Source organism: Arachis stenosperma, chromosome 6, assembly GCF_014773155.1.
Source record: "Arachis stenosperma cultivar V10309 chromosome 6, arast.V10309.gnm1.PFL2, whole genome shotgun sequence".
In the NCBI taxonomy this organism is placed as follows: Eukaryota; Viridiplantae; Streptophyta; class Magnoliopsida; order Fabales; family Fabaceae; genus Arachis; species Arachis stenosperma.
In genome coordinates this window covers 145,380,707-145,396,979 of record NC_080382.1, presented here as the reverse complement: position 1 = coordinate 145,396,979, position 16,273 = coordinate 145,380,707, and the positions used below count along the sequence as shown (strand labels likewise).

Here is a 16,273-nt window from a genome sequence, read left to right as displayed (position 1 = left end):
TTAAATTATATAAGTACACATAAAATAAATTATGAATACATCTAAATTAAGAGAAATGTTAGGGGTCAGTAATTTTTGTGTTTTGTAATAACCATCAATTGGCCAGCAATAATATTTTTAATGGTATGAAATTACATCCAATAGTAGAAGATCATTTATTTTTCTTTTGATGGTTAAGTACTGACCACAAAACACAAAAGTTGTTGTCCCTAGACTTTTTTCTAAATTAAAGTCATCTTTCAAAATTAAATGTATATAGAAAATTAAACCATATTCTAAGATATGATGATAATATGATCAAGTAACAGCACTAAAAAGTTGAGAATTGGGTAAAAAGTTAGCAAAGGCTTACAATATATAATTGGAAATCCAACTTGGGTAAAATGTCCGGAGCTGGAGTTTCTTTTGTTGGATAATCTTCATTGGTTAATTGTAAGTTTGGTTTGTTCTCTTTATTGCTGTATGTATGTATGATAATTATATTGGATTTACAATTCTGATTAATGAATAATGTTGACTAAACAACACACACATACACACGTACAACTTCATTAAAAATTTTACTCTTTACTCGTCCTTTTACTTAATAACTAAGAAACAAGATTGTAAAGAAGTAAACCATGTTGGTCATCAAGCAGAAACTTTAACGAGGGATTGGATGTACTTTCCTCCTCAAAACTTGAAGATACATATGAATTATTTGAAGCATCTACTCCTGATGAGTCAACTTCGGAATCTCTTTGAATCACATCATTTGGACAATATGAAGGTTTTGGAGGCATTTCAATACTTGCAACATCTCCTTCTAACATTTCCACTACTTTATTCATTGAGGGACGATCACTTGGTTTCAGTTGTATGCACCACAATGCAATTATAAACATCTTTTTTGCTAATTCACTCCTTTCTTCATGCACAAAAGTTTCCATCTCAATCTCATCATTTTCCTCAGCAGCCAACTGATCATATATCCAAAATGGAAAATAAAGTTGACTTGAATGCTCTGCATGTGGATTCGAATTTCTTCTTTGACTTGCTATTTCCATCAAAAGCATTCCAAAGCTATAGACATCAGCCTTGTAAGATACTGCTCCAATATTTTGATAAAACAGTTCTGGGGCCATGTAACCAATCGTTCCTCTTGCTGCCGTCAAAGATACAATACTATTATCAAGAGGATATAGTTTTGCGAGGCCAAAGTCTGAGACCTTAGGAATGAAATTCTCGTCAAGAAGAATGTTGTGAGGCTTGATATCAAAATGCAAAATTTGCATGTCACAACCTTCATGCAAATAAGCCATACCGCGTGCCACTCCGAGAGATATCTCAAACATCTTTTGGGAAGTTAGAGATACACTTTCTTCTTTGGAAAATATATATTTATCCAGTGAACCATTTGGCATGAATTCATATATAAGAGCACGTTTTGAACCCTCGACACAAAATCCAATCAACCTTACTACATTTGCATGGTGTATTCTACCAATGGTAGCAACTTCACTGATAAATTCTTGGCCATTAGCTTTGGCTTTACCCAACATTTTTATGGCTACAAAAGGCCCACTTTGTAGTTTTCCTTTGTACACTGCACCAAATCCTCCTTCTCCGAGCTTTTCCTTAAAACCTCTCGTCATCTTCTTTATCTCTTTGTATGAATATCTTATTGGCATGAGAGTGTTTCCTTGTAGAAAATCCTCAATATTTTCATAGATTGATATATGCCTTCGTCGAAACGTGTAGATCAACAATGCAAAGAAAAACATGACACCTATTGAGTATTTGAGGATTATGTATGACATCAGAAACAATCCCATGAATAATCCAACCTTAACAACAGGTATTACATCTCTTTTAGAGAAGTGTTCACCACTATCCATGTTGACCACTTTGCGAAGTCCTGTGTAATTATAAGAATATGGATCAATCCAAATATATTTGCTGCTAACGAACACATATAAACTTTATTCAAAGTATGTACAAGGAATTTATTATTTGACATATATATGTAGATGTAAAAAGAATAAAGACATTTGAGTCTTAGAACATACAAGACTAGAATACAAGTTTGACAAATTAGTCTTTAAAAGATAATTCATCATTTGCCTCATTTGTTTACCTAGTCCAACCCAAGTTATAAATGATTTAATATTACTAATAGGCTTTCTTAGTGTTAACTAAAAATAACTAAAATCTCTCTTATACTCCTCATGACACTTATGCCAAACAAATAGGAAAATTACACCATGCAATTGTACATAAATAGTAAGGAATGAGAACTTACCTTTCAAAATTCCGTATGCAAAATCTGTCGAAAAGAATCAGTGAAAAGTTAGCAACATGGTGAAGGCAATAAAAAAACTAATATAGATATCACATGTTTCCACATTTGACACCTAAATTTGACATCAAACAAGATTTGTAACTTTTATACTTAAAGTTTCCAACTCTTGCTTCCTCCTCTCATTCATATCTAGGTCTGATTTTTGCTCTGTATTGTTCTGTTTGTAATCTCCCACTTGTTCAAAAACTCTAACATCTACAATGAGTGTACAAAAAGTAGTCGCCTTAAGGGATAAAATTCATACCTTGTGCAATTATTTGTAGCTTTGACACGTTTCCTAAATCACAGTAATTAAAAAATCTATTAGCTCTCTAATTTTGAAAATAATCAGACAACAGTGATAGATAGATCTGCAACTTTAATTTTCTTACCACATTTGTAGTTCAGCAGTGAAGTGTAATCACAGACGGGATTATCCGGATCCCCACAGGTGATGTTCTGAGTGATTTCGTTGAATACGCAAAAATTCTTCATCCCGCATTTATCTTCACAAGCAAACTCATACATCCACGAAAGTTCAAATCCGTAACTGAGTTTCTTATGGATTTCAGAGTATGCCAAGTTCTGTTCGATGAACACTGAATCATCATAATATAATCTCGGTGGAACAAGAAACGATGAGGCTGCAATCAGCTTCACACGGCAATCATCTCTTAATTCAACCACCGCCAAGTCTCCAAGAACAGCATAAACATTATTACCGCCTTGTTTAATGCAAGGAGCAGTGTTCACGTATCGTGGATCGTCCCTCACCGGATTGGTGCAGTTCAAGAACACCACGTGCTCGAACATTCTCACTGCGTTCTCCTCCGGTGTGGAGCCATTTAAGGAGACTCGTTCTTGAAGGAATTCGTATTTTCCGGTGCCGACTTCGGCGACTGTTTTGTAATAATAGTCATCCCCAAAGGTACTGAAATTGGTTAAGGATAAAGAATAGCGAGGAAGGGTAGAACAGTCATTCTCTGAGATGGCTGGATCTAGAAGCCGGATCGTGAAGTTGTTGTAGTTTATTGCCTCAACATGGTAGGTTTTACCGGGAAAAAGATATAAGAGGGTGATGTTATTCTCGCAAGACAACTCGTACCTCCGGTCGCCACAGCTTGCAGGGTCGCCCCTCAGCCGGAAAGGATGTGTTATGGTGGTGACTTTGCCGCATGCGGAGGGCGTACATGTTCTGTTATGATCAGCAGCTGCTGCAACTGTAACAATCAGGAGCAGCAGCTTTAAGCGGGAGAAGCAGAAGTCTTTCCTACTGCTCATCACTGATCATGAATTAGCAACTTGCGGTGAGGACCAAACTGTTTTAATATTGATTTGGAGAGGTTTACTTTTGGGATGGTGGATTTCGTGAGATTATTTATGAAATCGATTGTTTAGAAGCTCTTTTTTTTTGTAAATTAAAGGATGTTTAGCAAGGATATTCTGAAATGGGATTTGAAAATACAGGAGGTTATGAATTGAAATTAGAGAGTTTATATTTTTTTAATTCAGAGGAATACAAATAATGTTACAAATTGTATAGCTAAAACAGTTATTTCAAGGGCGAACATTAATTTAAATTAGAGTCAACTATGAAATGAGGATCAACATCTAATAGATTTTTCGAGTAAACAATTCAAACTCATATACCATTTTCAAGCATGTATTCAGTAGCAATGAGCTAACTACTTTTGAAAAATCCTCTTTGCCATTGACTTGGAAACCAATGCATAAGCATGTCGGTAACGTGTTCAATTCCAACCATTTAATGTTAGAGTAAATTTTATAGGGGCAGCAATTTTTGTGATTGTTAGTCATCAACTAGCCATTAATAATGATTTGATGGTGTGAGATTAGTGTGAGATTTCATCTAATGACTCACATTTCTCTAGTTACATTTTGGCCAAAATTCAATAAAACTAGTCGTCCCCTAGACTTTTCCAACTTTATATTAGTCAATGAGTTCACACATACAAAAACCAAGGAAAGAAACATTCAAAGTAATTTCTCAAACTCACATTCTTCCTTGCCAGTTGCCACAGTGACCATGGAAGCATTATTCATCCTGCTTCTGCTTCTCAATTTCAATCTCATCAACATCGGAATTAGCCACCGTGACCCTGTTCAATGTCCCGTTCGTCTGTACTGTACAAAAAATGAAACCAATATTCTTGAGCTCCCTGGAGTTTCATCCTCGGTAAAACTCCCCGTCCGTCACATTAATTTCAAATCCAAAACTCTAGAAGTGTATGCTGCCGGAATCTGTTTGTCAGAACTCTTTCTCAAACTCAATTATTCATCATTCTATCCTTTCCGATTCATTCGAAGAGATTTTGGTTACTCTGCCCCTGGTTATGATGAAAACTACCCACTTAAACCCACCAACATTACTTTCTTCCATTGTCCTTCAAATAGCGAGTACACCACGTTACCTTGCCGGATTCAAGCGGCCGACGATGACGACGGCATTGTCAGCACGAATCTTGTGCGCTGCAGAAAACTGTCCCATCAGGTTCTGCCAATGCACGCCGAATTTATAAGGGATTTTTCATTCTACTTGGTGTGGTCGGAAACAAATTTCCATAGTGGATGCTTCGTTGGTTGCAACATGCCCAAGGGGACACAATACTATGAATCAATTATTTTACCCGTTATAGGTGAGACAATACTATTACTATTACTATTACTATTATTTTATCTTCATAGAATATCATTTATGTTTGAATAGATAGAGTAAAGCAAGGGACTCCGCCCTATTGTATATTGCCAAGAACTATGCCTATCCCAAAAATATTGTATTAGTATTACAAATTGAATTTTGTTTATAATGGCATGCAGGTGCAGCTCTCCTGTTCTCAACACTGGCTGCCTTGTATTATATATTGCTATTATAGAAACAAAGGGGAAGATCAACAAAGAGTTCAAACTTTTTTGAAGGACTATGAGGCATTAAACCCAACCAGATTCTCTTATGCTGATATCAAGAGAATTACTAAGCAGTTTAAGGACAAGTTAGGTGAAGGAGCTCATGGAGCTGTCTACAAAGGTAAATTGTCCAATCAAATTCTTGTTGCTGTCAAGATTCTCAATAATGCAGACGGAGATGGGACAGAGTTCATAAATGAAGTAGGAACTATGGCCAAAATCCACCATGTCAACGTTGTTCGCTTGCTTGGATATTGTGCTGATGGATCTCACCGCGCTTTAGTTTATCACTTCTTCCCCAATGGTAATCTCCAGAGCTTCATTGCTTCGTCCAGCGACAAGGAAAGCTTTCTCGGATGGAACAAGTTGCATCAGATTGCTCTCGGCATAGCCAAAGGGATTGAATATCTTCACCAAGGCTGTGATCAAAGAATTCTGCATTTTGATATTAATCCTTACAATGTCCTGATAGATGAAAGTTTCACTCCAAAAATTTCAGACTTCGGTTTAGCTAAGTTATGCTCCAAAAATCAAAGTACTGTATCCATGACTGCAGCTAGGGGAACCTTAGGCTACATGGCGCCTGAAGTTTTCTCTAGAAATTTCGGCAATGTATCTTACAAATCTGATATCTACAGTTATGGGATGTTATTGCTTGAGATGGTTGGAGAAAGAAAAAATACAAATGCGAGTCAAGAAACATTCCAAGTTCTATATCCCAATTGGATACATAATTTGCTTGAAGGAGATGATACATATATTCCTATTGATGATGATGGAGATTTTAGAATTGCAAAGAAACTGGCAATAGTGGGACTATGGTGCATCCAGTGGCACCCGGTTCAGCGTCCGTCCATGAAAAGTGTAGTTCAAATGCTTGAAGGAGAGGAAAGCAAGTTGAAAGTGCCTCCGAATCCTTTTGAATCTGCAGCTGCGACTAGTTCAAGTGCAATTATTCCAGCAAGACGTCTGAATTTGGAATTGGAAGTAATCCCAGAAACAGACTAGTTTGATTCAACATATTATTAGACATTTAACTATCACTTGGTGTGTGTGCATGTGTGTGATGTTGTAATCAAAGAAAGTTGTTTTTCACCTTTTAATTTTTTGTTATGTATGGTAAAAAATACCTACAAAAATATATATAAAGAAGTGGCTTAGCTCCTGATAGAACGCCACGTTAATTAGTATGTGTAACATCTATTTCAATTATGAAGCTAGGAACCGACGAACCGTTATGCATCAATAGAAACTATATGTCGATTTCAGAGGTCGCAGTTGAGCTGCTTCAGAAAAATGTTACCATCCATGACCTAGCTTTTTAACGATCTTGTTTCTTATTATGTTAAGTAAAAGGACAAGTATATCTTGCAGATGTGATTTTTTTTATTGCTTTTGTTTTATTTAAATTTATGTGCTGTATATTAGTTCAGAGACTTTGGTGATGAAAAAATAAATGATTTAAATTAAGAATAGAGTGTGTACATGCTGTTTTGATGAAGCCTGTTTTAACTTTTTCTCTTATAGAGTGACAATCTATTTTAATATATTGGGATCTTTTATAAAAAGTAGGATTAGAAGCGAGTTGAATGGTCGGCATATTATCACAAAAACAACATGGCAAAATCAATGGTAATATCAATAAACTTGAGCAAATTGGTGAGCCACACAGCTTCACATAAGCAGCATTTGTTATGGCTCTATACTCAATTTCGGTTGAACTTCTAGATGCCACATATTGTAGACTTATCATCTTGTTCTTTGTACGTCTAAAATTCTTGACGAAAACTAAGCACTTTTATAATGACAATTTCTTAAGTAGCTTATAGCCTTATACTCTAAATTATATATAATATTACGAAATGATTATCAATATGATAACTAGTGGTTTGTTAACTTGTTGATTAATAAATAAAATAAGATGATATTTTTATATGTCCGACACGGTATTTGGCAAGTAGCATATGGAATAGTTTACGTAACTCCGGCATTCGGCTGAAAATTGTGTGTATAGTTTTGTTGTGATTCGTGGGTGAAATCCGAAAATATTCCTTTTTAAGTGAATTCCTTTCTTTTTCTTTTAACCTTTTTGCAATCTGTAAGAAATTTTTTTTTCTAGTCAGTGAGAAGCCTTTCTTTTTTTTTTTTGTAGAATATAAAATGCACTTTTTTTTCAGATCAAATCAAAGTGATAGATTCATTTTCTCGCACTATGAAAAATGGAAATTCTATATCCACATATTTCAGCTCCAAATTCTGTTTTTGGTTAATTACACTAAATTCAATTCAATTTTAAAATTAATTTGTGCCGGCATTCACTATCCAAATTGACCACTCTATTTCTGATTTTCTATTAAAAAGATAAGAACAAGGGTATATTCAATAGAGGCCTTGCTGTCTACTTGACCTTAGCGTTGTAAAAGTCGTGAACAATTATTTAGTTGTACTGTAAATAACTGCACTTTTAAAATATGAATGGAGGCCATTTCAGATAAATACAGAGAAAGATAGAGAAAGAGATGAATTTTAGAGAGAGAGAGAGAGATCAATTAACGAATCTTAAATAGTCCAAACTAAAGTAACTCAATTAAACTAGTCTGTTTCTGGAATAACTTCCAATTCCAAATTCAAGAATCTTGCTGGAATAATTGCACTTGAACTAGTCGCAGCTATAGATTCAAAAGGATTCGGAGGCACTTTCAACGTATCTTCCTCTGCTTCAAGCATTTGAACTACACTTTTCATGGAGGGACGGTGCACCGGGTGCCACTGGATGCACCATAGTCCCACTATTGCCAGTTTTTTTGCAATTCTAAAATCTCCATCATCGTCAATTGGAATATACGTGTCATCTCCTTCAAGCAAACTGTGTATCCAATTGGGATATAGAACTTGAAATGTTTCTTGACTCGCATTCGTATTTTTTCTTCCTCCAACCATCTCAAGCAATAGCATTCCATAACTGTAGATATCAGATTTATAAGACACATTGCCGAAGTTTCTAGAGAAAACTTCAGGCGCCATGTATCCTAAGGTTCCCCTTGCTGCTGTCATGGACACAGTGCTTCGATTCTTGGAGCATAACTTAGCTAAACCGAAGTCTGAAATTTTAGGAGTGAAATTTTGATCTAACAAGACATTGCGAGGATTAATGTCGAAATGCAGAATTCTTTGGTCACAGCCTTGGTGAAGATATTCAATCCCTTTGGCTATGCCTACAGCAATCTGATGCATCTTGTTCCATCCAAAGAAGGTTTCCTTGTCACTTGACAGAGTAATGAAGCTCTGCAGATTACCATTGGGGAAGAACTGATAAACCAAAGCGCGGTGAGATCCTTCGGCGCAGTAGCCAAGCAAGCGAACCACATTAACATGGTGGATTTTGGCCATTGTTCCCACTTCATTTATGAATTCTGTCCCATCTCCATCTGTTTTATTAAGAATCTTGACGGCAACTAGAATTTGATTAGTTAATTTACCTTTGTAGACAGCTCCATGAGCTCCTTCACCTAACTTGTCCTTAAACTGCTTAGTAATTCTCTTGATATCAGCATAAGAGAATCTTGCTGGGTTTAATGCCTCGTAGTCCTTCAAAAAAGTTTCAACTCTTTGTTGATCTTCTCCTTTGTTTCTATAATAGCAATATATATGATACATGACACCCACTATTAGCACAAGGAGAGTTGCACCTACATAACATTATAAACACATTGAACTTTCCAAGTAAATATACCATAATGGTGTTTAATCCAAGTTTAAGTTTGTTACCTGTAAGGGATAAAAGAATGGATTCATGGTGTTCAGTGCCCTTGTTGGCTACGTTGCAAGCAACAAAGCATCCACTCTTGAAAGTTTCTGTGGACCATACTAAGTATAATGGTTCCCAATTCCACTGTATGTTACATATGGAAATTGGCAAGACATGACGAGTCAATTTTGTGCAGAATACAAGGTTGGACTCGATGATGTTGTCGTCATCTAAAGCAATAAAAATCGGGCAAGATAACAGATCTTGTTCCTCGTAGTAGCCTCTGAGGATGTTTGGTGGCACGCTTGAAGAGCAATCAAAGAAAGTACAGTTTGTTGGGTATAGAGGATCATCAAAACTATCGAAATCAAGTGATTGTTTAATCGATTGGAAAGGATAAAATGATGAATAATTGAGTGTGAGAAAGAGTTCTGGAAAACAGCGTTTGGGATCATATACTTGTAAAATGTTTAATGTGTAGTTAATCCAAGTGACGGGGAGTTTTACTGAAGATGGAAAGGCAGGCAGCTCAAGGATATTGGTTTCGTCTTCCGAACAGTAGAGACGCACGGGACATGGAACGGGATCATCATGGTAAATTCCCATGTCCAGATTCAAATTCAGCAGCAGCATCAATAATAATGCTGCCATGGTCAATGATAATGGGAAATCAAAGTTTTCTTTGCTTTGTAAATGAACCAAGTTCAAAATGATAAAAAATTGATTGTAGGATGGGTTAATAATTTTTTAAGGAGTGAATACTCCAATTAGCCCTTAAAAGAATTTTGGATCCGATGTTTTCTTAATCAATAAATTTTTATTTTTTAAAAACTTTAAGAATTTCTTTTACTGGATAGATTAATTTTTCTATTATTTTTAATTAATTTTGAATATGTATTCAATTACAAGATAATTAAAAAAATATTTATTGGATATTTATTCTTTTTTAAATATACGATACTTACAAAGAAAAATAATAATTATTTAATATTTTTGTATGTTTGTTTTTTTAGTTTTTTTTTTGTAATTAAGAGAAATGCTAAATGATCATTAGAATTTATTGTTTTGGTAATCAGTTAATCATCAATATTTAAAAGTATAGGATAAAATATATTGTTAGATTACAAGACTAAAAAAAACTAAGTTAATAACTAAGACTACATTTGTTTCTAAAAATGAGATAAGATAAGATACTAAGAACAAGATATAAAGGACAGACACACAGAATTTAATATTTTTATATTCTATTTGATAATAAAATAGAACAAATTATAAAAATTTAATTTATTTTTTTATTCAAAAAATTTTTTAAAAAAATATAATAATAAAAAGTATAATTATAAAAAATAAACAAAAATCATATAAAAAAAAGTGTTTCTTGTTAGTATTTTCTATCATAATAAGCATAAAATATACTAATTCATCCATAAACATAATTTTGTGGCTCTGATTCTTTTTAAGTGTTCAGTACTGTTCATACCCTGGCCCAATGTTAAGGGCCCAGATCCAACTAAAAGGCCTAATCCAATAGATTAAGCCTTGCTAAGCACCGACCTTCACATAAGAAGTCGGTATTCACTACGACTTACTCTAAAGAAGTCGGATATGAGATTAGCTGGCAGATAAGCACTCATTCAAATGAGTTACCGCCCCTAAAATCTCTCTAACCGCTTCATAAAGCCATATCTTAACCTCCCTAAGATAATGGGACGGTTAACATCCTAAAGATACGGCACTACTCCAACGGTGGTTATTGGCTCACCACTATAAGTACACTGACACTCCTCAGGTATCTCTAAGCCCAATACTCTCTAGACCTGCTCAAACCCTTGCTAACTTAGGCATCGGAGTGTCTTTGCAGGTACCACCCCCCATTCACTCACGAGCACAAGTCGGAAGGAGGTTCCAACGTGCAAACCAGCTCGGAAGCCACCATCCGCGGACGATTGGGCCAACCAAAGCCATCCATCTTATTAATCTCCGGTTACCCATCGTAACATTGGCGCCGTTGCCGGGGACCCGAGAGATCATCCATTGATGGCGGATAGATCCCACGAGGAAGGCCATGCGGAAACAGATTCCGAAGAAGAGAATCTGGACGCAGGTAATAACAATGTGGACTTAACCCTCCATCAAGAGGTTAACGATCAGCCGAGAGAAGGCACCTCCGGGGTAAAAAATCCGAAGGCAAACCCCTCAGACGAGCGAGAATCGGAAAAAGGCGGACCATCCCACGTAACCGAACTAATGGGGTTAGTCCACAGCCGCCTGGAGCAGTTAGAACAAGAGCGGGAGCGACAAAAGGAAACAGAGAAGTATCTAAAAGAGGAGATGGAACGGCGAAAAGAGTTAGAAAGGAAACTCTCAAAGCTGGAATCTTTCCTCAAGAATCACAACTCCCGCGACGAACAAGAAGAGTCACTCTTAGGTGAAGAAGATCCTTTTAGCGAGGACATAATGAGGGCAAAAGTTCCGAGAAACTTCAAAAGCCCTGATATGGACCTCTACGATGGAACCACGGATCCAAAGCACCACCTAAGCAACTTTAAAAGTTGGATGTACCTAGCTGATGCTTCCGACGCTACGCGATGCAAGGCTTTCCCGACCACCTTATCGAAAGCAGCGATGAAGTGGTTCGACAGCCTTCCCCCGAGATCGATCACTAGCTTTGAAGACCTCTCAAGGAAGTTTTTGATGAGGTTCTCAATTCAAAAAGACAAGGTGAAACATGCACCGAGCCTCCTGGGAGTAAAACAGGAGGTCGGAGAATCTTTACGAGCCTATATGGAAAGATTCAACAAAGCATGTTTGGAGATCCAAGACCTGCCCACAGAGGCAGTCATAATGGGGCTAGTCAATGGGCTCAGAGAAGGTCCCTTCTCATAGTCCATATCTAAAAGGCACCCCGTTTCTCTAAGTGATGTACAAGAGAGAGCTGAAAAGTATATCAACATGGAGGAAAACGCCAAATTAAGAGACCTGAGTGGACGACCTGGGCCCCCTCCCTCGACAAAAGAGAGGAAAAGGGAAACCAAGAAAAGAGAAGAGCTCAGTCTCGAAAGGCCAAGGAAATATCACTCTTATACTCCCCTGAAAGTTTCTAAAGTGGATGTATACAGAGAGATTTGCAACACTGAAAGACTGCCACCCCCTAGACCCATTAAAAATAAAAAAGGGGGAAGCCGCAGCGACTACTGCGAGTACCATAAAATATATGGTCACTCCACTAACGACTGTTACGACCTTAAGAATGTGATAGAAAAGCTGGCTAGAGAAGGTCGGCTTGATAGATATCTCATAGAAAGGTCGGACATTCACGGAAAGAGAAAGCGAGATGATATGGATAGAAGAGACCCACCACCGCAGACCCCAGAGAGACATATCCATATGATCTCAGGAGGATTTGCGGGAGGAGGACTCACCAAATCCTCTCGCAAAAGACATCTCAAAAGAGTCTACCAGGTCGGGGAAGAGTCACCCGACCTTCCCACCATCTCATTCACAAAAGAAGATGGGCAAGGAATAATCCCTGGACACGATGATCCAGTGGTAATAACTATGATCCTAGCAAATGCCCATCTCCACAGAACCCTAGTAGACCAAGGAAGCTCGGCGGACATTCTCTTCAAGCCTGCTTTCGACAAGCTAGGGTTAGATGAGAAAGAATTAAGGGCCTACCCCGACACCCTGTATGGATTAGGGGACACGCCAATAAAACCACTGGGATTTTTGCCCCTCCATACCACTTTTGGAAAAGGGAAAAAATCAAAGACTCTGAGTATAGACTTCATAGTCATCGATGTGGGGTCAGCTTATAATGCTCTAATCGGCAGAGCCACCCTCAATCGACTCGGAGCAGTGGTATCTACCCCTCACCTCTGCATGAAATTCCCGACCTCAGCGGGAATAGCAACGGTAAAGGGAGATCAAAAGCTAGCAAGAAAGTGCTACAATGAAAGCCTAAACCTAAGAGGAAAGGGCAGAGAAGTTAACACAATAGAACTCGGCGGTGCAAAGGCCAAAGAAGAGCTGCGACCACAACCGGGAGGAAAAACCGAGGAGATACAGGTCGGTAAAGAGGAAGGAAAAAACACTCATATAGGAGCCAACCTAGGGGAAACTCTAAAACAAGGGTTGACTAAGCTCCTAAGAGATAATTCCGACCTCTTCGCCTGGAAGGCCTCCGACATGCCCGGGATTGACCCCGAGCTCATGTCCCACAAACTCTCGGTTTATCCAGGATCCCGACCTGTACAACAAAGAAGACGCAAGCTCGGCCCAGAACGAGCCCTAATAGTAGAAGAGCAAGTACAAGCGCTCTGGAAGCCGGCTTTATTAGAGAGGTCAAGTACCCAACATGGCTAGCCAATGTAGTGCTAGTCAAAAAACAGAATGGTAAATGGAGAATGTGCGTCGACTATACCGACCTAAATAAGGCATGTCCTAAGGACCCTTATCCCCTACCAAGTATTGATACCCTAGTGGACTCCAGCTCGGGGTACCAATACTTGTCATTCATGGACGCCTACTCGGGATATAATCAAATTCCGATGTATGAGCCCGACCAGGAGAAAACATCATTCATCACACCTCGAGCTAACTATTGCTACGTGGTCATGCCATTCGGATTAAAGAATGCAGGAGCCACATATCAAAGGTTGATGAATAAAGTGTTTTCCTCTCACCTGGGGACCCTGATGGAAGTATACGTCGACGACATGTTAGTAAAAACCAAGAAAGAAGTCGACCTCTTATCCGACCTCTCACAAGTCTTTGACACCATAAGGCTGCATGGGATGAGACTAAATCCGGCAAAATGCGCCTTCGCGGTGGAGGCAGGAAAATTTCTAGGATTTATGCTAACACAAAGAGGGATTGAGGCCAATCCCGATAAATGTAGAGCCATCCTAGAAATGAAAAGTCCGACTTGTTTGAGAGAAGTCCAGCAGCTCAATGGCCGACTTGCAGCCCTCTCCAGATTCTTGGCAGGATCGGCGCTAAAATCCCTTCCGTTATTCTCCTTATTAAGAAAGGGATGCCAGTTCCAATGGACTCCTGAATGCGAGGAGGCATTCCAGGAGTTCAAAAAGTTTTTAAGCCAACCTCCTATCTTGACCCGACCAGTACCAGGGAAAGACCTCATTTTATACTTATCCGTAGCAAACAGGGCTGTCTCATCAGCCCTGATAAAAGAAGACGAGGTCGGACAACACCCGGTCTACTTTATCAGTAAGGTCTTACAAGGCCCTGAACTAAGGTACCACAAACTTGAAAAGTTTGCCTACTCCTTAGTGATAGCCTCACGAAGGCTACGACCTTACTTTCAGGCTCATACAATAAGAGTCCGCACAAACCAACCCATGAAGCAAATCCTCCAAAAGACGGATGTTGCAGGGAGAATGGTTCAATGGGCAATAGAGCTCTCCGAATTCGATCTAAGATATGAAACTCGGACAGCAATTAAAGCTCAATGCCTCGCCGACTTCATAGCAGAATACGCAGGGGACCAATAGGAAAAGCCGACTACATGGGAGCTCTATGTAGACGGATCCTCCAACAAAACGGGAAGCGGCGCAGGCATAATATTGGTAGATGAAAGAGGAACCCAGATAGAGGTTTCTCTAAAATTTGAATTCCCAGCCTCAAATAATCAGGCAGAATATGAAGCCTTGATTGCTGGGCTAAAATTAGCAGAAGAAGTCGGTGCTACAAAAGTGATGATATACAGCGACTCACAGGTGGTGACCTCCCAAATAAGCAGAGAATATCAGGCAAAGGACCCTAATATGAAGAGGTACTTGGAAAAAACTTTGGAGCACCTTGGGCACTTTGCAGAAACCGAGGTAAAACACATAACTCGGGATCTGAACAGCAGAGCAGATGCCCTATCCAAGTTAGCAAGCACCAAACCAGGAGGGAACAATAGAAGCCTGATCCAAGAAACCCTCCAGGAACCCTCAGTAATAAAAGATAAGCAAGAGGTACTTGAAGTAGTCGGTTTGAACCTCGGATGGATGAATCCCTTAGTCGAATATCTGAAATTCGACATCCTCCCTAAGGAGGAAAAGGAAGCCAAAAGAATCCGAAGGGAAGCACAGCATTACACTTTGGTGAAAAATGTCCTTTACCGAAGAGGGATATCGACACCATTGTTAAAATGCGTACCGACCTCAAGAACCACCGAGGTGTTGGAGGAAGTACATAGCGGGATCTGCGAAAATCATCTTGGAGCAAGGTCACTAGCCAGAAAAGTAATCCGAGCTGGATTCTACTGGCCGACCTTGCAGAAAGATGCCACAGAATTTGTGAAAAAATGTCAACCGTGTCAGATGCATGCAAATGTTATACCCACGAAAAAAAAAAAGGAAACAGAAGTGCATAGTCACGTGGGTGGCACATGCCCCCACTTAAACCCCTTCCCATCCTTATTCTCTCGAGCCTTCCCTGATCCCTCCCTCTCTCTTTTATTTTCATTCCCTTCATACAAATCAAAACCAAACCCTTTCTTTTCCTTCATCTCCTCTTCCATTCCATCTTCTTCATTTCAAAATCTTCATCCAACCATAACACACCAGATTTCATTTTACCCTTTTATTTTATCTCTATTTTAATATATCATCTAGATCCAAAGTAAATTTTTATTTTTCACAACCCCAAATCAAGAAGCTCATACTAATGAGTGAAGGAAGCATTCAAATTTGAGTTCCAATTATTATTGAGGCTTCAAGGTAACTCTTTGACTCAATAATTAGCCATATTCTCAATTTTTGTCATCTATATATTTATGGGTATGTATAAATCCGAATTAGGGTTATTAGGGTTAGAAAATTTGGGGCTTTTGTCAAGGTGAGTAAGATTATGTTAATTGACAATATTAGTAGCTCACAAATATCATTATTGTCATATTTCTAGAGTTGTAGATTTATTGGACATCATTTGGTAGCTCGTTGACGCGCTCAGAGTTGCTTCCGGTTCTTTTGAATCAAGTTGTGAGTGGATATTATATCTATAATTGTTTTTAAATATATTATTATCAATATCTATGTTGAATCATTAATTTTGGAGTTTGAAAATATTTTATTATTGTGATTTCTGAATTTTTGAAAATAAATATTGATTTGTGAAACTTACAATTTTATAAAAATACACACGAGACGATATTTATATATTTTGTAAAGTATAAATGTTTTCTTATTTGACCTTATGTAAATTTTAATTAAATTTTAGTATGCAATCCTATATATATTGATTTGCTATGGAATTTAGTAGTATGTTATAAG

The 16,273-nt window shown here is 38.1% G+C and overlaps 3 protein-coding genes across 3 annotated transcripts; 1 reads left to right on the top strand and 2 right to left on the bottom strand.

Annotated features, from left to right (window-relative positions):
* Positions 1–590: 590 nt before the first annotated feature.
* On the bottom strand, positions 591–3,751 carry LOC130934939 (LEAF RUST 10 DISEASE-RESISTANCE LOCUS RECEPTOR-LIKE PROTEIN KINASE-like 2.1). The gene is made up of 4 exons (XM_057864457.1): positions 2,713–3,751; positions 2,586–2,618; positions 2,282–2,305; positions 591–1,897 (listed from the first exon to the last, which is right to left on the bottom strand). Exons 1-4 carry the CDS (start codon positions 3,599–3,601, stop codon positions 591–593), a joined length of 2,253 nt encoding a protein of 750 aa, XP_057720440.1. The 5' UTR covers positions 3,602–3,751.
* A 616-nt stretch (positions 3,752–4,367) lies between these two features.
* Positions 4,368–6,253, top strand: LOC130934938 (rust resistance kinase Lr10-like). The gene is made up of 2 exons (XM_057864456.1): positions 4,368–5,027; positions 5,207–6,253. Exons 1-2 carry the CDS (start codon positions 4,368–4,370, stop codon positions 6,251–6,253), a joined length of 1,707 nt encoding a protein of 568 aa, XP_057720439.1.
* A 1,584-nt stretch (positions 6,254–7,837) lies between these two features.
* Positions 7,838–9,644, bottom strand: LOC130934937 (rust resistance kinase Lr10-like). Its single transcript, XM_057864455.1, has 2 exons — positions 9,014–9,644; positions 7,838–8,934 (listed from the first exon to the last, which is right to left on the bottom strand). Exons 1-2 carry the CDS (start codon positions 9,642–9,644, stop codon positions 7,838–7,840), a joined length of 1,728 nt encoding a protein of 575 aa, XP_057720438.1.
* Positions 9,645–16,273: the final 6,629 nt, after the last annotated feature.

Bases quoted from the DNA above. Each gene is read 5' to 3' on its own strand.
- LOC130934939 (XM_057864457.1), bottom strand. From the start codon at position 3,601: ATGAGCAGTAGGAAAGACTTCTGCTTCTCCCGCTTAAAGCTGCTGCTC. The intron at 2,619-2,712 runs GTAAGAAAATTA...ACTGTGATTTAG, and splicing joins ACTGCTGAACTACAAATGTG to GAAACGTGTCAAAGCTACAA. The intron at 1,898-2,281 runs GTAAGTTCTCAT...ATAATTACACAG, and splicing joins TGCATACGGAATTTTGAAAG to GACTTCGCAAAGTGGTCAAC.
- LOC130934937 (XM_057864455.1), bottom strand. From the start codon at position 9,644: ATGGCAGCATTATTATTGATGCTGCTGCTGAATTTGAATCTGGACATG. The intron at 8,935-9,013 runs GTAACAAACTTA...AATGTTATGTAG, and splicing joins CATTCTTTTATCCCTTACAG to GTGCAACTCTCCTTGTGCTA.
- LOC130934938 (XM_057864456.1), top strand. From the start codon at position 4,368: ATGGAAGCATTATTCATCCTGCTTCTGCTTCTCAATTTCAATCTCATC. The intron at 5,028-5,206 runs ATATCATTTATG...ATTATATATTGC, and splicing joins TATTATTTTATCTTCATAGA to TATTATAGAAACAAAGGGGA.